The sequence below is a fragment of the Uloborus diversus genome, chromosome 10 (genome assembly GCF_026930045.1).
Source record: "Uloborus diversus isolate 005 chromosome 10, Udiv.v.3.1, whole genome shotgun sequence".
Lineage (NCBI taxonomy): Eukaryota > Metazoa > Arthropoda > Arachnida > Araneae > Uloboridae > Uloborus > Uloborus diversus.
Window position 1 is genome coordinate 19,082,062 of NC_072740.1, and position 26,827 is coordinate 19,108,888.

The 26,827-nt window shown below is 31.8% G+C and overlaps 1 protein-coding gene across 2 annotated transcripts; it reads right to left on the bottom strand.

Annotated features, from left to right (window-relative positions):
• Positions 1-698: 698 nt before the first annotated feature.
• Positions 699-25,556, bottom strand: LOC129231359 (oxidative stress-induced growth inhibitor 1-like). Of its 2 annotated transcripts, none has more exons than XM_054865651.1 (6): positions 25,439-25,556; positions 11,539-11,637; positions 9,566-9,699; positions 8,121-8,312; positions 5,172-5,263; positions 699-2,064 (listed from the first exon to the last, which is right to left on the bottom strand). In XM_054865651.1, exons 2-6 carry the CDS (start codon positions 11,570-11,572, stop codon positions 1,065-1,067), a joined length of 1,452 nt encoding a protein of 483 aa, XP_054721626.1. In that variant the 5' UTR covers positions 11,573-11,637; positions 25,439-25,556; the 3' UTR covers positions 699-1,064. The 2 variants fall into 2 exon arrangements, with proteins under 2 accessions (XP_054721626.1, XP_054721627.1); XM_054865652.1 differs by lacking the exon at positions 25,439-25,556 and adding an exon at positions 13,511-13,727.
• Between the last annotated feature and the right edge of the window lie 1,271 nt (positions 25,557-26,827).

Genomic DNA, 26,827 nt, shown 5'->3' on the forward strand with positions numbered 1-26,827 from the left:
GCAAATGTGTTTGAATCAAGATAAAACAACTTTTGAAGCTTCAGGAAATTCATTTCTTATATTTTAGATTTATCTTATTTGCTTATTGTGTGTTTATTGCTGCATAAATTCTTTGCTTAATTATATACCATCAGTCAGTTGCAAACTCATATCAAAGAATGGGTCAATGTATGGAACAAAAATAAGGGGGAGGGGGGTTGTTAGTCCTCGATCAATTTTGCATATGAAAGAAATTATTTTTAGAAGTGAATTTTTTTTAGTAAAAAGCAAATTTAATAAAGTTAATTTTTTGGAAGTTAATAAACACTCAGCATATATATCACTCAATGGCATACACAACTCATAACTTAAGAACCATTATCCAGTATAGACAAAATTGCACTTTAAAAAAATTTGGTCATCACAATAGTAGATGGGAATGTCTGTAAAAGAATGTTGTCTAATAATGTGTCAGATCCATTTTTTTAAAGAAAGATACATTAAATAATGAAATAAGAGTGAGAAAACAAAATGATTTGGTTACTTTAATACTTAAAGCCATCCAAAAAAGAAAATTCAAGCATAGAAATTAACAGTCATTTAAATGACTTTATTAAAATTGAATTCAATGCATTAAAGTGTATTGTATCATAGCAACATTTTTTATATATAAAGGCACTATCTGAAAATCATTTTAGTCACAAATGATTATACTTCTTGAAATTTTAGAAACATATACTTAAGAACAAATGAAATGCCAATGGATAAACAATTATTTACACTTTTAAAATACAAATTTTAACATATTAATCCAAGTAAAAATAGAATTAGTAGAAAATACAATTAACAATTTAGTAGAAATATTGAGACTAAAGGTAGAACATTCTAAAGTAACAGCATGAAAGCATTGGGCAACTGTTTAGAACTGCATCACTATTAATTATAATATCAAACAGTTTCATCAAGTCAAAGCAGTTAACTAGGTATATATCACATTACAAAATGCCTTTTTGCATTTCAAATTTTAAATAATTAAGTCCAACGAGCTTGAAACAAATTTGTAAAACCACTAAAACACACAGTATCTATGTTAGCAAAGTAGGTACACTTGAAAACCTGTGCTCCTCTGTTTCAACACATCGAACAATATGACTAGCAACAGCAAGGCAGCCTCCTTGAACAAATCTAACAAAGTTATCTCCTACTAAAGGACCTACTGCATATATACCAGGATAGAATACACTTTCATGAGTGTATAAATCTATATTTATTGGATTGCTTTTGCAGTTCACAGGTTTCTCTGGATTAATACCAACTTTTAAGTCTTTATATGGCAAAAAGTTCAAGTTAGGATGCATTCCAATCAGAATAAGAACATAAGACACTTTCAGAGTAGATATTTCATTTTCATACATGCATGATGAAACAATTACAGTACCATCTTGCCTAATTGAATGCACATTGCTACATGGGAAAGCTTTGTATCCTTCATAGTATTTGTTAGAATCTTTCATCATTTGATGCACTTTATGATATTCAGGATATATGTTTTGTGGAAGCTTGTTGAAAATGAGATCTGGATCAGAAACAGATCTTCGGAACACATGATAAGTTGGAATGCCATGAAAGCGAGAAGCAATAACAGCATCTGCAGCACTAAGTCCAGCTCCTACTATAAGTAAACTTCCAGAATCTGAGGACAGTTTTCCTTCTTTGATTTTGTTCTCTAATTCTGACAATGAGTAAAGAACAAATGGTAAGGTTTCACCTTCAACATTTAGCATATTAGGTTGGTCTGAATTACCACTTGCCAAAACAACATGGGGTGAAATATAGCTGAATGGTTTATTGTGAATGTAACCAGCTTTATTTGTTGAACTTTCAGTAAAACCAGTAACTTTCCACAAGTTTCTGAAACCCAAAGTAGTTGCTGTGGTACTGTCAATTGGTTCCACTGAGGTTACAGTAGCATTATTTACAAAATATTTGTTCAATCCTTGAGAACTTACATAATATGAATAATATTCTGCAACTGTTCCAACTGTAGCTCTTTTCTGACGTAAGCCTGATTGCCCCATGCGTAACCTGTACAAAAATCAAAATAGAAGGGAAAAAATCTAAATTAGCACTTTAAAAAAAAATATGCAACAACAAGTCTTAGCTAAATGTTTGCACTTATAATCAAAACTTAAATGAATGCATATTTCAAATAAATATCTTTAAAAATTTGAAGAAAAACAATAACTTAAACAACATTTTTATTTTACCACATTAGGCACTAAACTAGAAATTGAAAAATAAAAACCAATTTTTTATGTATAAAAAAACAGTAAGATCGGAATATTCTTATGAAAAATTCGTTTATCAAATTAATGTAGAAAAAGTTGTAAAAATTACTTCTGGAAAATGTAGACTATCTTTTGTATATGTTTATTTTACTATTAAAATTTTAAGCTCTATCAGATTCTTATATATTTGATGTAATGATAGCTTTTAAGCATTCTATTTAAAAAGACTAATAACACCGGCCAAAAAACACTAAATTCACATGTTGTAAAGTAGAGACGTACCGAGTACTCGGTAACTACTCGGTACTCGGCCTACTCGGCCAAATTCTGATCAGATACTCGGCCAATACCGAGTAGTTGCAAAAAATTGAATATTGTCCAAGACAGATACTAAAATTTATAAAAAAAAGAGCAAGCATTATATTCTGCAATCATTTACAATTAAAATTTATAAATCAAATTTAAATTTTGAGAATAATGAAGTTTGTAATGCTTTAATGGAATAAATCTTTATTTTAATGTCCCCAAAGTTAATAAAACTTGTTTATTAAAAATTACGCAAAAAAGGTAAGTATAGAAAATATGGAATTTTTATATTAAAAATGGATTTTTTGCTACAAACAAAAATTAGTAATAAAAATGTAAAAATACCTTTGCTTAAAAAATAAAAGGAAATAAAACAATGTTAAAAGCACAATGCAGGAACTCTGCAGACACGTGTTTTGGCATTACAAGGAATTCCTTTTTCAATGCACAAAATGGGAGCTCGTAGATTTAAAGGCATCCGACAAAAGTTGAATTTTTTTGTCGAATGTCTTTACATGCTTTGGCTCACATGTTATGCACTGAAAAGGACGTTCCTTGTAAGGGGGGGGGGGGGGAGAAACATGTGTCTGCAGTGTTCCTGCACATTTGTTATATCTGCTTTTAAAAATTATTTATGTTTGGCAAACTAGAACTATAATTGATTGGTATACAGTGAAACCCCTCCCAACGGACACCCCTCTTATGCGGACAATTTTTAATTCCCCAGTTTCAATGCAAATAACATTATTAAACCCCTGTAATGCGGACACCTCTATATTACGGACAAAAAAATTTGTCCCGTTAGTGTCCACATTAGAGGGATTTTACTGTAATTTGTTTTAATTCCAACTTGATTAATCATACCTTTTATTTATTTATTTTTAATTTTAAAAATAATTTTTTTGTAAAATTTTTGACAAAAAAATATTGTATACATAATGCGTAATTAAATTTCAACAGGAATTTAGTTTTAAAAACTATTATATAGACAAGGATGTCTATACTACTATTCCAATAAGTTCAAAATTCATCACATGTGTGTCGGTGGTTCTTCAATTCTTACTTGGTAACTCGGCCGAGTAGTGAAAGACCGAGTACTCGGTAACTCGGTACTCGGCCGAGTAGTGAAAGGCTGAGTACTCGGTACTCGGCTACTCGGCCAAAGTGCTACTCGGTACGTCTCTATTGTAAAGTAAAAGAAAACTGGTAAAATATGAAAATCTGAAATTCTTGAGTAATACAATATACCCAGCACTTTTAATACTAGATTGACACTAAAACAAGAAATTTTCCAAATTAATTTCCTGCATGGTTAACCTTTAAAAATTTTAAACATACCAAATTGTAACTCTCATTAACGACTAATTTTATTGCATCAATAATGAAACCATAAGAGAGCAATTGTGCTGCTATCAGCTTTGTAAACCTGCGTTCATGCGGTGAAAGTGATGGTTTCACATATTATGATAATACTATTGCATTCAATGTGGTTTAATTGGCTAATGGCATATTAGCTTGTGTATCTATAAAACTACAAAGGTAAAAATGAGAAAAGAAAATCTCATTTTTACCTTTGCAGTTCAGTGGATGCACAGAAATATAATACATTGCGTTAAAGAATTGTATGCAAAAATTTGAGACAACTACTTTATTTTTAGGGGTTTTAGAACACAATTAAAGTATTCACAAAAATTCCAAAATAATGAAGATATTAGAGCTGGAATAATGTACGAGGTATGAAAAATACAAACTGGCTCTTTAAATAATTCTTCAATAATTGTGAAATAAATGGGTTCTCATGAAAGCCTCTCTGGTTATATCAATGTTCACATCTTATACACATGGCCATTGATCAACTATTTAAGCTGAAGTTTCCAGTACATGATATTTTGGAATGGCAATTTCATAAATACTCGCAGACAGAAGTTTTGACAAAGTATTTGATTTCGTGTAGGATTCTTTGTACTACTGTGATAATTGTACTGTGTTATTTATGAAAATTGTGGCATGGCTTTCTCAAATCTGTTGCTAGTATTACACTGCAACAAAGTACAATAGCCCTGAGTATGCATGTTAAACATGTATATAATTGTACTGTTTATTTTAGCATTGGACATTTTCCTCATGTTTTAATCTTCAACTATATAATAACCATATCAACCATATAATATTGTTATACCTACAAAACTAACTATGGTAATTAATGGCACAGTTTTACAGGAGATAGCTAAAACCAAAAACACTTTTTACATAAAAAATGCGTTGTAGTAGTTATACTCCTGACAAAACAAAAAATAAGCAGATATAAATGCATTAAATGAAATCAGTTATACTACAGCGAATAGCCAGGCTCAGTAATACTTCACCACAAGTCTATCATACAGAAAATTTAAATGAATGTCTTTCAGCATTCTTTTAACAGCATTTGAGAAACAATTCTAAGCAGTACCTGGTTCTTAATGTGAAGAAACGTGATTTTAGAGGAAAAATTAAAGCATACAACAGCATTAGTAGATGGAATGAGGATTTTTGGAGCATTTTGAAAATATAACAAAAACTTCAGAAAAGAACAAAAGGCCCGAAAATAAAATTACCAACCTGTTTTGTCTCATATTCCATTCCCTAATGTTGAGATTTGGAAGTTCCATCCAAGAGCCAAGGCTAATTGTTAATGTTGAACCATCCATTTTCTGAACAAAAAAGAGATATATAAACTTTGGAGGTTATGAAATGCACAAACAAACAAAAATGTCAATCATTGTTATAACACAAATATAGTCAGACATTTATAAGTAGAATTGAATCAAATTTATAACATGCACACACACACACACACACATATATATATATATATATATATATATATATATATATATATATATATATATATATATATATATACATACACATACAACATGAGACACCTTTTAAGAACATATTTTAAATATAAATTCAAAGACATTGAAAAAAATAATAATAATAAATGCTTAAGTGTACTGTAATGCCAGCAGAAAGCTGCTAGAAACAAAACAGTGCAAACATATTCATGAATAAACAATCTAAATAAAATTGAAGATGCAAAAAGCAAGAACATCAAAATGAAAAAAGGTGAACCAGGGACCGACACTTTTTCAAGGGGAGGACTGGTCTCTAAGTTCACAAGGCCCTTTCTGTTTAGCAAGAGGGAAGGTCCCAATAACTTGCTACCCTTGCTAATTTTTATTTTTCAGGTATGTTTTCTTGTTTTTCAGGTATGTTTTCTTGTTCAATTTTCCTCCAAGGCTCTCGGGGAGGATAGCAAGTTATTCGGACCTTCCCTCTTGCTAAACAGAAAGGGCCTTGTGAATTTAGGGACCGGTCCTACCCTTGAGAAAGTGTCGGTCTAGGGTTCACCTTTTTTCATTTTGATGTTCTTGCTTTTTGCATTTTCAATTTTATTGAGATTGTTTATTCATGAATATATATATATATATATATATATATATATATATATATATGTAAAGTATACATATATATGTATGTTAAATTACTATTTAATAAACTTTAAGCTATTTGAAAAAATCACAGGTAATGGAAATAATAAAAGGCTCCTTCAGAAATTACAATATATATATATATATGAATGCCCAAGAATTAATTCAAATTAAAATTTCCTCTTTTTTTCTGAAATACCTTAAGCATTTATTACATAGTCAAGCAATCTTAAAAGTAAAAAATAATAATATATTTTGATATTGGCATAAAATTGATACTATTAAATAAAACAAACCAGAACTTGTAACTATTCAATATTTAGTAAGCAGAATAAAGTTTCGCAAATTTGATATAAATCCTTATGATGTTCATTTTACTTTCCAGAAGACAAAATCATTTAATTGGATGCATGTTTCATTTCATTTTTTAAGAGCAAGAATAAATTTTTGAAAGGTACAAAACATCTTTTACATTTCCGCTGATTTCTTTTCCTTATAAATGGTTATAACACTTAGTGTAAAACTATTAAGCTAGGATGAGGTTCTTTTGACTACAGGAAAAAAAGCTGTACTGTTCAAAAAAAGGTTATGATGAATTTTAAATGGTGAAGAGCGGAGTTATTTTTACTAAGCGGTGCACTTGAGGAAGTTCAGGGAGAGTATGTAATACCTTGGCTTGCGCGGCTGAAGCTGTTTTTTGCACGCTTCAAGAGCGATGGAAATTGGAAAAGCAGTTACCATCAGAATGTCAAGTGATATGAGATTATTGAATGAAGCAATAGTAGGTGATAAATTCTTCAACGCCAAGCCTGCAGTCCTGATGTTACCAGGAAGAGGTCCTGCAGCTTTAATGAAGGAAAATGTGAGCCTTGCTGTAACTGGTGTCTCATGCTATTTCAAAAATTGGCAGGCAAGCATGTATAATGTCAAGTTTTGTAGCACAAAGGTTAAACGAGACAAAATTGTCTCTTGAACTTGACTTGAGATATGAAATTTAGCATGCTTGCTCTTCAAGCTTTGTAAAACTTTTCTATGCCTCAGAAGCGCTCTGAAAAGATGATGCTCTGAGCTTTTTTTTTTCTTTTTTTTTTTTTTGGTTGGTAGTATAGGAATATTGTTTAGAAAGCCTTTAAAGTAAAATTTATAGCACAAAACCAGTTTTCCGTCACCATATTAAGTTAACAGATAGAGATACCCGTGGCTTGCACAAAAGAATCTCAAAAGGAAATTTGAGAAATGTTATTTGATAGCTAAGCAAATGTGTTTGATTGTTAAAAATAAAATTGCATATAAACCACTTACAAACTGTAAATTGAATTGTGAAAAAAGTTATGTTGCATGCATTTCTTCAAATATTATAAAAAACCAAACCCTGTGGCATGACAGCTAGGCCCACTGTGACCAACTCAGTTTTCCTGAACAGGGGCTCTGGGGTGCAAGGCAAATGTTCCGGTTAGGTGGCCAGCCTAATGCAGAACACGCAGTGTTTGGTTCCCAAGTACACTTGGTACTCATTTTGTCGACCCACTGAAGGGATGAATGGCTTAGTTAACCATGCTCAACCCCTGAATATTTTAAGCACATAAAAGAAACTTATAAGATAACTGAAAGAGAGCAAAGATTTATTCGCTTGCACTTTTTATTTACAGCGATTATTTTACAGAAGATATACTTCAACTATCATATTTTTCAGTTTAAAATATATTCTGATAGTGTTCACCTACACTTGCATTCATAAATTTGCTAAAATTCAAAGTTGCCAATTAATGATAAGTTGTAGGGTTTTAACTAACCCAAATCAAGATTTCCTTTTCTAATGTAATTCATTAACTAGTTTCGAGAGTACAGGTTATCTATAGGTTTTTCTAATACCAGAAAAAATTTTTGGTAGAGTCAATAAGTTTAGCTCGAGGATATTTTCTCTTAAGAACAATATTTGACAATGTCTTTTTCTCTTTTGTTATGATGTTAAGCATAAACAAGAAAGCACATTAAAAAACATTCTATAAAAACATTTTTTCTTTTACAATAATTTTGCTTCAAAGTTTTTGAGCAGAGAGGCAAAAGCAAATACCTGCCATGACCCTCCTGGAACCCCTTTCCCGAGAACGATATGGTCTGTGGCATTTTCTATTCTTTTATTCCAAGCAATAACAGAAGGATTTTCCACCCCTAAATCAGCTTCTGGGTGATTCAGAGTATCGAACATCACAGATACAGGATTTAAAGACCGGCCTTCTAAACCTTCTGATAAGTAACATAGGTCCTGGGGGAAGAAAACAATATGATTGCTTACACCGCTCATTATAAAAATTACCAACATAGATTTAATGATATGACATTTAATTCCAACTTCGTGCTATAAACTTCTTTCAACGTTAATTATTCATTTTGGTTGGAAAAAGAAAAATATTAAAAATAGTGATAGTAAGTCCATAAAACTATACTTTTAACAGGATTTGAAATTAGTGATTGATAGATGTAAACATTGGTAGAATTTAAGACCAAAAAATGTGATACAATGACTAAATATGTTAAAGTAAGTGTGGTATTCAACACCTTTCAGTTTCATACCACTATATTGATTATAATCAATGTCTAATTTCAGACAAATAGTTTTAAACCCTTTGCAAATGCAGTATACATGATGGAATACACTTAAAATGATACATACCATCATGTGTTTAAATAAAAAAGAATCTTACAGTTACATTGTTTCTGTTCTATGAAAATAATAATAAAACTTAATCGACGTTTTGAAAAGTATCAGATTTACTCATACTGATTTCGCACTCTTATTCTATGAAGTCAAGTTAAAAACATGAAAGTTTCATTTTAAAAGATACAATATTGAAGCACAACCATACAAAGACAAACCTAAGACTAATGATAGAAGATTTTATAACATTTAGAAACAACCACAACTTTTTTTTCCTCCTTCAAAACTTTTCTTTAATTGGTGCTAGTAATATTAGTCAGTGAATATTACTGACATTGGAAAGTATAAATTACTAACATTGAGTATATAGCTTGAGAATTTAAAAAAATTAACATCCAAGAAAAGTAGTTAGCATTCACTACTCTTTCAATGCCCAATAGTAAATTTCACAGACAAATTTCTTGAAACCTTATTTCTGATTGTAATCCCCCCCCCCCCATATTACAAATAACTCATATAGTGAATTCAAATAAGTATGTTAAATCATTTTTTCAATCAACAAAATCAACATAGTATGTGTGAAGAAACATTGACAACAGCAAGTTTTCATTAAGTCACAAAACAAAAGTTTTATAAGCATACAATTACATACAAAAACTTAACACTTCTCCTGAAATTGTGCAAGAGTGTTTAAAAAGTATTGAATATAATATCAAAATTAGTGACTGAAAAATGTGTACAGTTTCAATCCCTAAACAGTAAATACATTTCAAGTGGAACTACTGTTATATAGAAAAGTAATTTCATATTTCATAATGAGAAAATGATTATTTTGTACTTAAATTTACTGAAATACAAACCTGTTCAAGAAGAGATTTTTCCCTGTTTTCTTGCAATCTGTACTGGACAAAATCGATGGGATGAGGTAAGCCATTATAGTATGGCCAATTTCCCGCTAACATGTAAGACAGTGTTATCCCAGAGGGTCCATTTCCTGAAAAATTACATGGATTTATTTATTTTCTCCTTGCATGAAAAAATATCAGTTTGTGACTATTTGTTAATGAGAAAGGAAATATTTATAAAGAAATTTTACATTGAAAATACAGAAAAACAACACTCAGCTTAAAAGTGTGAAGATGTGGTAGTATGGAAAATAGACTAATCTGAATCTTGGTGGGGAGGGGGGGGGGGGGGACATTGCTACGGGGAAAAAAACTTTTAGAGTTTAAATTTGAACCCTTAAAATTATTCTCCATTACATAATGATGACATCAGATGCAAACTAAATTTAAGATCACAAAAACTCAAAACTCTTTTGTTACATTTTAACTCTAGTTTCGTTTTTTTTTTTTTTTTTTTTTTGACTTCAAAAATAAAACAAAATAATAATGTTGTAGTATTTTTTTTTATTTTAATAATAAAATAAAACTAAACTTAGTATATCTGTCTGTAGGAGCTGCATTACTCGTTAAAATGTAATTAATTAGCTGAAAAAGAATTGTTTACGTAGAAGATGTGCTTCAGCCGAACCTCTACTGAAATTATTATTCAAAATACTTTATCAGAAGCGCAAGATAGTAACAAAGCCTTACTGATACAAGCCTCATATTTTGACAGAAGGAAAGTTAACACTTAAATTCTATCAGAAAAGAGTGGCAAGAGATATATAACAAGGGAAGAGTATACTTCACTCATTATGGCACCAGAGTTGTTGGCTTACATTGAATCAGTTTGTGGTACACTGAAATGTACAATAGAACGAAAAACTATCGATTTCTTCTTGGAATAATAAAAAAGGATGAAGATTTTTTTTTTTAAATTTACATTAAAAAAAACAGAACCATAGACAATAAAAATTTAACAATAAAGACAAAAATTTTTAGTGATAAAGACATGAAAATAGAAACACTTTCAAGTTGCCTAATTTTAAAACTATATATAGTGGGAGATGGGGCACGTTGGTTCACTTTTCTATTTTTTTCTCATCAAAAACCTAAATGAGTGTTTTAATTTTTTTGTGAAAGTTTGATTACATATTTCACATCATCCCACATTTATTTTTTAAATGATCAATTGATTACCTTTTTTACATTAATTTTTAACAAAACTCTGTGAAGCGGCCCAACTTGCCTTGAACTCTGGGAACGTTGGTCTGCATTATGAATTCTATAACAATTTTAATGATAAATATTATCCAATATCGTAACTAGGTTGGTTATGTTCTTTTGTGTTCAGCATGAAAAAAAAAAAAGATTGAAGATCAATATACTATATTAAATTGATCAATTTCTACTTTTGCGCTATTTATGCCTGAACAATCTATGTTTTCTCCAAGAATCAGCACACTTTGGGTCTTTATCAACTCTACTGTTGTTATGACTAAAAGAACATTGCAAAAAGAATTGTTCTAAAAAACTTTCATTTTGTGTGGGTTTTCTAAACAAACCAATATACCCTTATTAAGAAGAAATACTATCATCATTTTTCTTCATGATAAAAAATAGAGGAACTATAAATAATTATTAACTAAAAGAACTTACTTTAGGAGATGAGTTACATTTATTAATCTATTCTTCATTAAAACCATTTTCAAACAAATTAAATTGCAGACTTTAGAAAATTACTCAGCAAGGAAAAAGTAGCAATAAAATTTATTCAATCCAAATGTACCATATAATTTTGTTATAGGATTTGTAGGACTATGAAGGCTATTTGATGGTCTCAAATTTTAATAAAAAATTTTAATATTAAAATTTATTAAGACTGTTCTAACGTGCCCTATGGTCCAACGAGCTCCACCTACCATTAGAACCAAAATATTTTTATTTACCAATGACAACAGCATTCTTAAACGTATTTTCCATAAGGACTCTGGCTCTTGACTTTGGTAGCTCCAAAACTGACACCACAAACTACAATGTCAAATCACCTAAAAAAGTAACAAAAAACAAATATAACAAAAGTTTTGCTTTTTGCAAGTTATACTCAGAATCATGTATAATTCATACGCATTTATTTGAAAAAGGATATAATTTTTATGCATAAACTTTTAAAATAATGGCTAAAAGTATTTAAAAAAACATTTGATTATTTTTCTACAGATATGCCGAGTATGTCTGAATGCCCTAACTATGATGATTGTGGGCAATTTTCAAGATAGTTTTCTTCAAAGAACAAATTTTCTTTCAAACATTGATGACTAGCAGATAAATTAAAACTAGATTGTATTTACTGTAAGAATTTATGAAACTGATTCCAATTTGTTTTTTTTTTTTTTTTCTCAGTTTGTCTTGTTTTTGTACATTGTCTTGTTCATACAAGAAATTCGGCAATAGACACTGATTGCACGCAACAACCACAACTATATATTATGATATTGTTAAGTTTCTCCATATAATATGCTTTAAATGTGATACAGTTTCAGAAAATGTTTGGGCAAACTTTTGTGTTCGGAAAATATTTGAGTCTTGGAAAATTTTCTGAATTCTAGGAATAATTATTGAATATTAATGACAGAAAGTGTAAGTAGTACAAGATAGATTTAGAGCAAAATCCCACGGGATCAATCCCGCTAAATATCCTGCAGGATTCGGGATCGGAATCCCTAGTTTCGATTCATAGAGTCCTATTATTACCGATATAATTGCTCTGTAAGAAGATGGGATACGCAATTGCAACACAACTTTACATTTATTTTAGATAGAAATTTGTATTTGAAACAATACTGTCAGAGCTTGCACATAAAGGTGTACTCTTCAACCCAACATTCGGTTCTGTAACATGAAATACTGCAGTATGATTTTATGCAAACATTAAAATTAAGACAATAAGACCAAAAACATTGCTTGTAATATTTATTTTATATTGAAAAGATAATGAAACAATTAAATGCCTGTAACGAAAAATAAACAATGTTTCATCGCACAAAATTAGCAGATTACTGCATTACAATGTTTCGGGATTTCAAGACACTCCCTTTTCAACAGAAAATAGTGAGATTTTGGATGTAAATACATCTGGTAAAAGCAACAAGAAAGAACAGCAGACTGTTTGAATAGTAAAAATAGCAAATTAACAAAATAAAACAAGACAAAAAGAAACTCTGAGTCAAAAATTATTATATGATTTCCTACGAGGAGGAGGACAATGTGCAAAAAATCAGAACAAAATATTTTTTATCAAGAAAATCAGGAATATAAGGAAATCTACGATGTATGAGAACATTGAAGTGCTAAATTACTTTTCATTCACCAAAAATCTGTAAATTTAGCGAATTTTTCTTAAAATTTTGGCAGAATTTAAGACCTCATATTTTGATAATGGGAACACAAGTTTACTTAATGCTCGTGTTTCCAGAATCAAAAATCATGTATCGCAAATGATTAATCCAGAAACATGTTTTATTTCACTTACTTATTTGTAGAAAAAATCTTTATTACACTATCCCATCGTATGGTTTCTTGGTTAGAAGTTACTAAAAACAATGATTTGGTTAAGTTAAGTGTGCCTGGAAGTCAGAACAATAAACGAGAACGTCAATAAACATCTAATGAAAAAACTAGCTAGAAATATTCGAAAGATTTCTCCAATGCTAGTTATAATTGCATAATAATTCAGATCATAATGATTAACTTAGGAGGTAAAGTTATCCTACCATTTGAAGTTCAAACTTAAGCTTCAACGCGGAACTGCAATGATTGACTTACAACATACAGAGGGAAAAAATACTGGTTATATAATGTAAAATTAAAACGGATATGTAAGACTTAAAGTGCATGTGTCTCATTTGCTAAGTTCTTTACCTTTATTGGTTGCCACAAAGATGTCAAAAAATTGATTTCTGGTCAACAGAAGTGATAGAATGCCCAGCATCATTAGAAAAAACACTTTAGAAATGAACAGTAAGGATTTAAAAATATCATTATGTTACCTAACAGACGCAAATAAGCGCCTGCTAGATGATATAACACTGAAATTCAACTCTACATTTTTCGGAACGAGGAAGAGCAGAGAAATGAGCAATAAAAACATACGCCGGCGTTGCCAATTCGAAAATTCAAATTCAAGACTAGGTCACTGGGCTCTGAGTGAAGTAAGTACAGTGCCGTCCGAAGAGCTGACGGCGCCCGGGGCGAAAGTTTCCTGGCGCCCTCTCCCCCCCCCCCCCATACGTACAGAAAACTCTAGTTATTTATAAGATCAGTGCATAATACACGTGAACGCGTCATACTTGAATCTTTTACTTATTAATGAACAGAACAATTAGAGGGCTATGCATAATACAAATTAAAACACAGGAAGTGTTAAAAATCCAAATATTTATCCAGTAAAATGTTATCCTTCTAGACAATAAACAAACAATTAAAAGTGAATTTGTTATTCATATTGATCAAACTAAGAACACGATTAAATAATTCGCTGATAAAGAATTAAAAATGCATTTATCGAAGTAAATTACATCAAAATTGAATTTCGATCTGGACTCATCCAATGATTCTGTCTAAGAGTTTTTTTTTTTTTTTTTGGTTTTACTTCTACCAACTTAATATCAGCTCATATATGTTAAAAACAAAGATGTTATTCTTTTGCATCAAATACTTGTAAGTTTTAGGGAAAAGCCCACAAATACTCAACAACATCGAAAGTCGCTCAGAATTGCGTTTTTGGAGTCCTAATTTAGAAAAATCACTGACACTTAAATTACAAAATATGGCCTTACAAATTGCGTTTCAAGACTTGAGTTTAAGAAAATATTCGTGCAAGAGTCCCCATGCCGCCCTTCTTTAAACGACACTTACAAAAAAATTTAAGTGGAATGTGGAACAGCCCCTGAATGTAAACATTGCTTAATTTTTTTTTTTTTTTTTTTTTTTGGACCATGATTTTGAACAATTTTCCGGAGAAATGCTCTAGATCCTCCTATCCATAAAATCTTCCAAGTTTGTCTAAAGTTGCGTTTTTGAATCATCAATTTCCAAAACTTGCAGGGGGAGAAGGAATTAATTTCAATCTATTTAAAAAAATAATCGATTGGAAATAATCGTTGAGCTTACCCTAACGTCAATAAACATGGCTTATAATCGCGTTTTTAAGGCTACAATTGCGTTTTTAAAACTAAAAGTTTCAAAATTTTGACCGGGCACCTTTTGACCTTTTTAATATCCTACCCGGTCCACCCTATAGAATAGGCGAGAGACAAATGAATAAAAAGGAGCAAAATTTGCTTGAAACCGCTTGAACATAAGAATTCTTCAAAAACAGGCATGTTAAAACTTCGACATTAAAATATTTTTTCCATGAACCCCCTGAAAACCTCTCGCAAACCCCCAGGAGTTCACGAACCACCGGTTGGGAACCGCTGCATTAGATGAATATTAATTATCACTTTTGTTATGAGAAATTGATAATATTTTTTGAGAAATAAAGAAATGAAAAAAAAATGTTCACATTTGCCCCCCTTTCCCCTATCCCTCTTAAGTTTACCCACCAAAGACTTATTTTAAGGTAGGACATTATGAAGAGTATCAACATCATTTTTTAATTCTTTAGGTCTAAATTATTATTCAAAACTGATGGTAATAAATAAGCAAGATTTGACAAACTATATATAAAAAATGCCGCAGTAGAATAGTTCTAATTATTTTACTTATTTATTTATTTTTGCTGCTGTTTTTCAGACGAACCTTTCAGAAAAGATTTGTCAGTTATCCATTTTTACTTCCTTTTACAAAAAAGGAAGTATTGTTTTCACAAAAAAAATTTTCACTCAAAAATCGACCTTAATTTCCATTTTGCTCACCCCCGAATGAATGATGAGTTTTTTTTTTTCTACCCGACCACACGTGCATATATACCTAAGAACGTATAGACGCCCGAAATATCCATTTTGATGTTTCCCGAGTTGATTACAACGAGTTTTCTCGTGACGTCTGTATGTGCGTGTGCGTATGTATGTCCCGTAACTCAAGAACGGTATGTCCTAAAAAGTTGAAATTTGGTACGTAGACTCCTTGCACCTCCCCATTTGGTTGCATTCGGGTAAAGCTAAAGGGGTTTTTTGCACCTTTTTAGGGGGAAATCGATGTTAATTTCGATGCAAACTCAAGTGGCGTTATAATTTGGCGGACACTAGGCGATATATCGCCAGTCTATGGTCGCCATGTTTTGTCGCAAACTTGGCGACAAATTTGGCGATTTTTTTTTTTAAATCTGGTTTTAATTTGGATACTGTTGGTGATATTTAGAGAGTTAACTATTGAATCACATTGAAATTGCAATTATGTGGAAATAACATTAAATCGGTGTAAAAGGAAGTCAAGTGATGCACACATCAGCTCGTTTAATTTTAATGTTGCTCGAGTTGGTAAGTTTTAATTTGAATATACCTGTATTGAAAGAAAAATAAGAATTTAATATTGTTGAATACTATGTGTAATTCCTCAAAAGAGTTGAATTAAGCTAACATAACCATTAGTAGTTTTTAGCACACCCATAACTAAACGCGTGTGACCATACCCGGTCAAACTATTCTATTCCAATTTATAAATACAGAATTAAAAAAAAAAAAAAAAAAAAATACAAAGTAGAAAATTAATGAAATTTTCACAGCTGTAGAAGTGCACTTTCAAAGTTAAAACACCGCGATAATTAGTTTTTCCCATGAATTAGGACTGCAGCATCAAATTTCAACAACAATTCAAATTAATAATAAAAAAAAAACCCTTAAACATACTTATAGCTAGTTATTTACCCTATACATCAGAAACACATTTGTTTTAGAGAAGCTGCTAAATTACTTCTCAACTTCGTTGCTCAGAGAAGAATTAAAAATGAGACTTAGATATTTTACACATTTTTTGTATCTTCTCCATTCATATCTTCTTAATCTTGCAGCAGTGATAGTGAGAAAATGGCCTAATGCGGAATAGAAGTAGAGCAAGCAACTAAATATAGATAATAGAATGCTACCGTGCGCCAAAAATATAACTGATAATTTTAATTCCTTCACAATGTCTCATGAATGAAAGTTTTGAGTTTGAACTTATCACAATAGCTTAAATCAGTTATTGTTTATAATTATAATATTATAAATTTATAATATTCTCTCTCTCTCTCTCTCTCTCTATATATATATATATATATATATATATATATATATATATAGTATATACTGATTGGTTTGGTACCTAACTAGCTCGTTTTCGAGTGGTCGACACTGACCGATCGAAGAAGACAATTCGTGAATTCTAACGGTGACACTGATGCACATTAAATCTGCCGTGGTCCCAAGGTCTGCCAAGCTTTCTTACAACTTAATGGCTTATGGTCTGGCGGATCATACAGGGTGCAATTGAAAAGTAACCGAACTTTTGCCTCTGAAACTAAAAACTAAAAAGAAAAATATACCCAGACCCAGGACTTGTTTAAGGAAGCCTTCGGAAATGATGTTTTGTCCCGTACACAAATTTATGAATGGCACAAGGCGTTCAAAGACGTCCGGGAGGACGCCGAAGACGAACAACGCGTATGGAAGCCTTCGACATCAAAAACTGACGAAAAAGTAGACATGGTTAGTGAATTCTTGAACATCGACCTTTGGGCAAGCATCCGGGACATGAGTGAAGAGTTAAATCTTACTTACTATAGTGTTCAACAAATTGTGACCGAAGAATTGAACAAGCGAATGTGTGCGCGAAACTGGTTCCCAAGGTTTTGACCGCAGAGCAAAAGGAAACACTTGCGAAAATGAGTCGTGAAATGCTAAAATCCCAGACATGTCTCTCCAGAACTTCTTTTTGTTCCCGCTCATCAAAAGAAACCTGAAGGGAAGGCTTTTTCAGTCGATAGCGGACACTTAAAAAAGTGTAACCAATCTAAACCCCTAATCTAAATGCCATCCCAGAAGATGCGGTTGAAAAATGCTTTGAACAGTGTAAGGACCACGTAACGCCGGTGCCGAAGTCTGTCTCTAAGTGGTTTAAATACCAACTACGATCATTTCATTAAATGTTTCTATATACTATTTCTGTGCAATTGCTGTTCTTATTATTGTAGCTGGAATTTTTCAATAGTTTTTCGCTCAGTTTTTAGAGATAACGAATGCTTACTGCAAAATATTGATTTTTTTTTTTTTTTTTTTTTGGAGGTTCAATTTTTTTTTTTTTTTTTGTATTTTTTGTATTAATTAAAGTAAATCACTAAATTCGGATTAAAATTTAAAGTTATGGAGACACAATTCACCCTGACTTTCATGGAGCTTTGAGAGTTAAAACTGATTTTTTTTTTTTTTTTTGTAAAGTAGGCCTTTGACTAAATGTTTCCAAAAGTATGTTCTGGGGAAGATGACAGTTTTTTCCTTCAGTTACTTCAACAGAAAATGGCTTTTATGCGGTTTAAAATAATCACTTTAAATTTTGTGTACAACTTGTTTTTATTTTTATTGCATAATTTTTTTTTCTTTTTGTTATTTTTAAATAAAGATATAACGCTATATATATATATAAAAAATATATAATATATAAAAAAACGCTACAGTTTTAAGAATCCCCCCCCCCCCCGAGAAAATCTTTGAAATCTATAAGACAAGGGAACAAGTAAAATATTCCTTTATGAATCCCCTTCTCCCACCATCATGGATCATTGTTGATTACTTTTCTAGCAGAAGAACAGTGCCACTATAATCCCAACCATTTTTTAATAAATTTTACAATGTAAATTATAATAATAAGAGGAAACAAATAAATAAAATACACAGACGCGGAGAAAACAAAATAGAAATTTTTTTCCTCCTCCTCCCCCCTCCCCAACAGAAAGATTTTTTTTTTTAAACGTATGTCTAGTTTTTCTTGGTTTACTAGTACTTGCGATATTTAGTTCAATATTGTGTTCCAATTTTGGAACAATAGAAGGTAGATAAATGGCAAAAATGTCTTCAAATTTCCTTGCTTGCATCAGTATGCATAGCGTAGGCGGTTTGTACAGGGGAGGGGAGCAAGGGGGCAACTGCTCCCCTCATTTCAAAAAGTAATGGGGCCTTGTCCCCCTCACTTTTTAGAGCAAAAAGTTAATGATCGATTGAAAAGTGATATTTTTGCAGGATGGATTGATTCAATTCATGAAAACAAAAGTTATCAATTGCAAATAAATGGACTTTTATTATTTCATAACAATAAACTTTTATTTTTAGAAGGGGGTAGTTAATGGTAACCATCCATAGTAATTTTTGATGCTATGTTCCATATTTTTAGTGGTCATTTAACCAGTAATGTTAAAATCCGCTTTTTTTGTTGCACCAGCCGCCTATGATACATAGTCAGATCTACGTTTTTTTCGAGATGGGAAAAAACTTTAAACTGCCGCCCTTACTCATTTCCCTTTACATTTTTACATTGAGTTTCAACGAAACAACCCAGCAGAATTAGGGTGAATTTGTCATCCCCCGAACTTTCCGCTCAGGGCAAGTGACCCAGCTTGTTCTCCAGGAATGTGCACAGGGCAATGTAGATAAATAATTACTACAAAAATAATCACCGTCTGAAAATAATTCTGTTTGAAATATAAATAAAGAAATAATTTGTACTTCATACACATCTAATTATTTGATTCAATCAGGCAGCAAAAAAAAAGTTTCATCAACAGCTAACATAAAATGGAATAAATTAATAAGTTAAATTGTAGCTTGCAAATTTTGCGTGTTTATAATTTTTTTTACTAAATGCAGCAACACCATTTCGAAAGTGGCGTTTGTTTACAATGCGTCTCAACGGTAACCATATTGAAGGATTTTATTGCCGGTAGCTAGGAGACAAACGTAAGATATGCTTTCTCGAAAATGCAATCCATGATCAATACCATTTGTTGGTCTGCGTCGCACAAATAAATTCTTAAATTCCGTATTTCGTTCGATTATGGTGACCTAAAAGATTTAAACGTCACGTTACCTCGCATCATATGATTGCCTAATGGAAGATTAATGGATGGGAAAGGTTATTCGTTTCTGTTGCTCTTTTTAATCAGGAAGCGTAAGTGGGTGTGTTGGAACATCGAACAGTAGCAGCAGAATATAATTTTTGGACGTGAATTTGTAATAGAAACTAAAATGTCATTTATAATCCAGCACGGATCCGAAAATGGGTCATAAGAGTCATGACCCTCCCCTCCCTCACCTTAACAAACATAGCCTGAAGCGTTTTGTTTACTTAGGTAAAACTACCGGATGAGATTCGTACTTGTGCCTAGTGTTGTAGTTGTAAAAAAAATGTTTCGGGAAACATTTTCTTGGGTAGATGTCACAGTTGACGGATTTCCGCTAGGCCAAAAAAAGCCAGTTTAGATTACTTATTAAGCTTTAGTTTGAAAAACAAACATTTGTTCTTTTTTAGAGCTGGTCAGAAACCAATTCACATTAAATCTGTATTATTTTTACAATAATTAACCAAATGCTTCGAGAAACAGAGTAACCTCAACCATTGTATATGTCTGAATATTAAACTTAGGTCCACTTTCGATTTATGTGATCATATTTTAATAACAACCCCTTCCAAAATCAGAATCTGGATCCGTCTCCTTGTTTCTTTTTAATATTCTGTCAATAAATCATAGATACTAAGATGCATTGAATGAAATTTTGAAGATTTTTCTTTTTACTCGTGAATATTATGAACTCTTTGAATTTTAAGACAGGACTTGAGGTTCGCTAACACTTTATTTTTGGCAAAGACAGAAGCTGGTCTGTCGTCCGTAACCGCCAACTGTATCATATGCGTCTACGCAGACATCACGGATTACGTGTACATTTCGCAAAATACTCGTAGTAAGGAGGTGCATTCGTGCATTGCTTAAAAAGAATGGTGCAGCGTTCTATAAAGTTTTGCGATTACATTTAAGAACACCTATTTTAAATGTAGGCAAATGAAAAATATGTAGTGAGATCTTAGAGAGGATAAAAGAAACCGTGCAAACACAATTAAATATGCCTTTAAATTCTTTAGAAAACGTTCTTAAAGAAGCTGCTTTTCAATACGAATTAGCACTGCACTGCATACACATTTGCCGAGTCAAATATTTTTGGTACAAAAGGCTCTCTCTCTCTGTCTCTCTTTAAGCTTCGAAGCAAAAAGAGGGTGGTTATAATCTCGTGGCTCATCGTGGCTCTAAAACGCATGAAAATTTTTTTACAGATGATTTGATCGAGAGTGTTCTTAGCTATGATTCATTCGAGTAGGGGTTTTTGCAAATTTCTAATTCTTGCTTGAAAATGGATTTATAATCGATTTTCCGAACTGGATTGTAATTCGAAGCAAAATCTTTCTGCCATCACTTGTAGAAATTCAAGTTAAATTTAACTGCACTTCCCCCCCTTCAGACTCCAAATTATGGCAAACGGGGAATTGAACCTTGAGGAAACGCATAAAATAAAAGTAAATTCCATTCAATCTTAAAAAATAATGCATAATTATGAAATTATGATGCATAAAACAAAATTGTTTTTTTTTTCCTCCCTTGCAGAACTTTTCAATGCCGAAACTTATGCTCTAATTTCATTGATAATTTAGTTAAATTTGTTAATAATTAACAAACATGATATTTTTCTACCAAGCAACAACATAATAAAATAACTAAAGCTGTAAATTAGGTCTTCCTTGAGTCAAGATATTATTTTCTTTTACGCTATCGAAAACTTTGAATGGGGGGGGGGGGGGACAGTTCCTCAAAATTTGGAGTTGTCAATTTTGGAGTAATAAAAATGAGAGACTTTACTGAAATCAAACAATTAAGTCAGTTTATTTAGCTTTTTAAATTATTTTATCGGTGACATTGGTAAAGCAACCCCGATTTACTGCTACCACTTGAGGGTGAAAAAGTTCTGAGTTAAGTAACTTAAACTTAAAAAGTAGAGCAAACATTCAGAGCACGAAAAACGAAAGTTCTGAAAGCAGTCAGCTGAGCATTCATTGGATGAAAATAACATTCATGAGTTTAAAGAGTTACAGAAGAAAGTTTGTGAAACATTTACTATAATTTCAACCGAATTAAGAAAGGTTCAGGTTTCAAAGTAAAATTAATGTTAAGAAAACTCACCCATAGATACTCAATGCAGTATCGAAAGCTGAATATCACAAAGACAAATGTATTTTTGGTACTTCACCAAGGAAGAAGAACAAATAATTTAAAAAATTGAAGCATTTCGATTTTGTGATTCTGCCACTTAGACGATTATTTGACGTTTAAAAATTACCGCTTTCACTTACAGCTTTAATGAAAGCATTGTGTAGAGTCATGCTATGAGAATTTACTGCAGCGATGACATGTGAGAACAAAACAAGCATCAGAAGAAACAGAGATGTTGATAGCTTGAGAAAACCAGTATAAATTTAGAAAAATATTCCCCCCCCCCCCTCTAATACAAATATAAGCCTCAACGCAGTATATAAATGTATCTCTATAGTTTATTCTTCTAAGAAAAATGTTTTTTTCCTTGTTCAAAATACTAACGGGAACCACGTTAGGTGTCAAAATAAATGTGCGTAAACGTGACCCGTGTCTGTGGTAAGTTTACGCAACTGACTTGGACTCAAAAATAATTTGTTTTAACTATTAAAAACACAGACTGATCAACAACTGAATATACCAATTTTGACTCCATTAACTGCTTTATAAAACCGCATTGTCTAAAATTTCCTAAGTTAAAACGTCAAATTTAGAAAATTTATTGAAAAAAGTCCGCGTATATATAAATGTGCCCCAATCTACCCTATTCTATTCTTGTTCACAGAACTGTGATTAATTTCCTTACGCATATTCCTTTCCTCTGTTAAGGGGAGAGAGAGAGAGAGAGAAAAAAAAAAAGAAACATGTTAATAATACCTAATATAAACATTTTTATTTTTTACGTGAATTTTGTGATTAATCCCCGCAATTTCCTATGATCTAACAAATGTTTATTTACTTATGTATAATTATTACAAGAAACTACTTATCTTTTACGTTTAAATATTTTTACGATGCTTCTTGATTACCGAATAAAGTGTTACTCATTTATTTTTTAATTTTATAATTAGTATTCTTTCGTAAAATAGAAAAAAAAAAGAAAAAACCTTCACCGGTTCGTAAATTTTTTAACAAGTTTTAAACGGTCCCCGAGTCATCCTTTTTTTTCCGGCAAAAAAATAAAAAAGGATGAAAACCTCACCGGTCCAAGAAATTTTTTCAAAAGCTTTTGCTGGTCCGCGGGTCGAAAAAGGTTGAGAAACGCTGGTATAGCAAAAACGGGGGATGGGAGGCACTAAATAATGTTTGTGCTCAGTGTTCCGAAAAGTTATAGTCGGGTCCTGTAGAAGACGTTTTAAATTTATTTCTTAAAAATAACTAGTAATTTTATACGTAACTCTCATTATAACATTTAACTATCAAATTAATTAAGAATGAACTAACTTTTGCATCAACTGTTACTCCTGATAGAGAAAAATATTTGTTCTACCCAAGGTTATACGAATTACTAATATGTTGCATTAACATTGTAAAGAAAGAGCAATGGACATGGAGTCCAGAGAATCATTTTATTTATTACCGAAGAAAAAATTATAATGCACCAAAACATAATCTGTCTAAGAAAACGATATAAACGGTTTCTATATTTGGCAGACGAAGAAGAAAAAGGTTTTGTCTGATTATGACAACTTCTTTACGTCAATCGCGGGGGCAATACCTTATCGATGTAAGTTCTGAGAGTGATATCATAACCCTTTAATTTCATTTCGGACATGTGTATTCCAAATTTGTTTTGCAGACGTCGAGACATCGGATTAGGCGGCTTATATCCGGGGGTAGAAATTTAGAAAAATTAGTAACTGGTGCATGGAACCAGTAACTATTAAACTGAATCGGTCCGTACGCACATTTAGTGATCTATTATCACGTTCTGATTTTAAACAATAAAAAAATAAAGAAATAAAAAGACAACAAGATAAAGTAACATGATATATGGAGTCAATTAGCAGTTTTCAATGGACGAAAAACAAGAAGCAAAAACAATACGTTATAATGCTGGAAAAAATTTCTTAAATCTATCTTTTCTAGCAAAGAAAACCTAAACATTATAAATGAGAGTAAACTTTCGACAGATTAAAAAAAATTATGATGCTTACAAAATGTTTGAAAGGAAAACAAGAATAAAACTTCACGGGTCCCGTGCACCATTAAAATTTATATTCTGCTGGCTTCATGGATATTCTTGTGGTCCTGGTTGGTTGGATTGGGTTTATGGCACACTTTTAAATCTTGTATGTGTGGGGGGGCGGGTGGGGGGGGGGGGGCTCACCGAAGTCTATATACAGTCAATCCTCGTTTACCGCGGCTAATTCGTTCCAGACTTTACCGCGATAATTGAATTTCCGCGAAGTAGGATTCTGTATTTATAAACCGAATATTTTCCTAACTAGAGCGCATTAACTTACTTAGGGCAATTTAAATAGGTTTTTAACATCTAGACATGAAACAGCACCCTAAGCCACCATTACATTTGCATTACTTAATATATTACACAAAGTATGAGAAAATGATGTATGTTAGACGTAATAGATATCCCATAGTTATTTATTGGGAAATAAAACTACATACACACATGCAGTTCTTACACACTACTACTTATCTTTGAAAATAGCACAACTTGTTCGATGAAGAATTAATTGCCAGTTAGTGATCGTATGTGTCCCCGTTCTTCTTCTACATTAATCCTCATTAAAGGTATCGCGCATACAACTTAAAAAGCTACTACACTGTTGAACACCATTTACAGATGTATTTATCTCCTGGTGGTTAATACTTTCCAGTTATAATGTTTAACGGTCAAAATGAAATAGTCATTCCTACACTTTCTTCGGCGATTTTATACCTCCACTTCCTCAACTAGTAGAACTACAGCCCCTCAGAAGAGCTTACCTTACTTGGAAGGCATACTTTGTTATTCTTTTGTAGGAAAAATTTTACACGAGTGAATAAAAAAGGCTAATTACTATATTTAAAATTAAAAAAAAAAAAAAAAAAAAAAAAAAAAACGGGAAAAAAAAAAAAAAAAAAAACGAAAAAACCGCGATGTAGTGAAGCCGCGAAAGTCGAAGCGCGAAGTAGCGAGGGACGACTGTATATATATATATATATATACATTTGATTGAGACACGAATTATCCCCGGGAATAGGACAACCTCTTTTTGTAAGACAAGAACTATCCCTACTTATCGAAAGTACTATTTTCTAACGTGAACGTTTTAAATCTATCTTTCTGAAAAGCATTATCCCTAGAAAATTATTTGGATTACGTTAAAAATCCAACATTTTTGCAGTTTAAACTGCTACTATCAATAGTAATAAATAAATATTAATTATAATTTTATAAATATTAATAATAAAATTTAAAAATAAATAAACACAAAAGGAAAAACAAAAACGATTGACCTTGCTGTAGATCCTTAAGCATTCATATTTTTCATTTCCAATATATAAATAAAACATTAAAAATTCACCAAATGTTAAACGCTTAGAAAAAATGTTGAGATGCAAATATCAAATACTCGAATCCCACTTGTTTCCACTAAGTTCAGTAGTGGGGGTAAAGAGAGGAATGAGGTAGTTTAACTTTGCTGAAAACACGACTGAACCAAAAAAAAAAAAAAAAAAAAACCACAATACCGATGTAATCACAATGTACCTAAAAGTTTTAAATATTGACTTACCAATATTATTTATATTCTTCCACCATTTACAAACAAAATTTATTATTTCGGCGAGCAGTAGGTATTTTAACCTTCACTGTAGCTTTGTTTCGCCGGTAAGTGGTAATTTCGCGTCGTGCAGCTGAATTTCAAAAACGGAACCCTATTGCATATGAAGCCATCGACCAATAAGACTGAAGGCCAACTCAAAACTTATCTAGTTGGTCTCAGACTGCTCGTGTCAATCACGAGCACGGTAGACACGCCTCCTTATCATTCGCTTACGTCACTGCTTGTTCTGTCTTCCGTAGTTTCTTTCCAGCTGTTGCGTCACGATTTTTTTTCTTTTCCCGTTTTTTAAGTCGTTTTATTTCTCAAAGTGGTGCAATGATTTTAAAGTGCACATTTCTGCAAAAATTATTATCAATATCGCTTCATACAAAATTATCTAAAAAATTCAAGAGCTTTTATTTTTTTTCATTTTCCTTTCCTATTTATCATTTTCTGTTTAATTAGGAGTGACTGCAAGAGCAATTAGATTAATTAGCCTAATGCATCCGGGCGCAACACGTTTTCGCGACCACATTGTGTGATCACATTATGCATTGTTGAGAGCGAATTTTTAATTCCAAATAAAATGTTAAACAGCATTCTTTTACAGTGTGAATCGAATGTGTTTTCCGCATCACTTCCATTCGTGAAGACTTTTTATTTTTATTATCTTCAACTGAAGCACCTATTTCTTTTTTTATTTAAAATCCGTAGTTTGTTAGTATACGACATTAGTAGTTTTGATTATCTTCAGGATAAATAAATTTCAATGTCGTTCAGTTAGGGGCTGTCTACAAATGATGTTACGCTTAGAGGCAGGTGGGGGACGGGGGTTCGTGAATGATATTTTGTGACAAGGAGAAGGGTGGGAGTAACAAGACGCGTGACAACACTTTTTTTTTCAAAATGTTTATTAAAAATTTATCGTGGCATGTGACGAGGGGGGGGGGGTGAGGTGTGACACTTTGTGACAAAGAGAGTCCTGGGGTCAAATACGTTGAAAAAAAAACGTGACATTATTTATAGACAGCCCTTTAGATTATAAGACGGGCGAAAAAGCATACCATATATTTTTTATTCATTTTTGAAATTCCTAATACCGTATGACGAGAACAATTCATGAGTCCGAGGAGACGTTTAAAATGTAATTTTTAATGTTTTTTTACGGAAATTATTAAAATCTACTTAAGATGTTGAGAAACTTACAAATAGTCCGCATTTGTTTTTTGTGCACTTTATGTGTAATCACAATAGATTGTATAGTCTATAATGTGTATAGTCATCTAGATTGTGCATTGTGCAATGTCCTGGTAAAATTTGGTGCCCTTTCACAAGAAAATCTGTACATTTTCTAAAAGG

Excerpts from the sequence above, each read along its gene's own strand:
- LOC129231359 (XM_054865651.1), bottom strand. The coding sequence starts at position 11,572 with ATGGAAAATACGTTTAAGAATGCTGTTGTCATTG. Across the intron at positions 9,700-11,538 it reads TAAGAATGCTGTTGTCATTG|GAAATGGACCCTCTGGGATA; the intron begins GTAAATAAAAAT and ends GTAATTTTTCAG. Across the intron at positions 8,313-9,565 it reads AAAAATCTCTTCTTGAACAG|GACCTATGTTACTTATCAGA; the intron begins GTTTGTATTTCA and ends TTCTTCCCCCAG.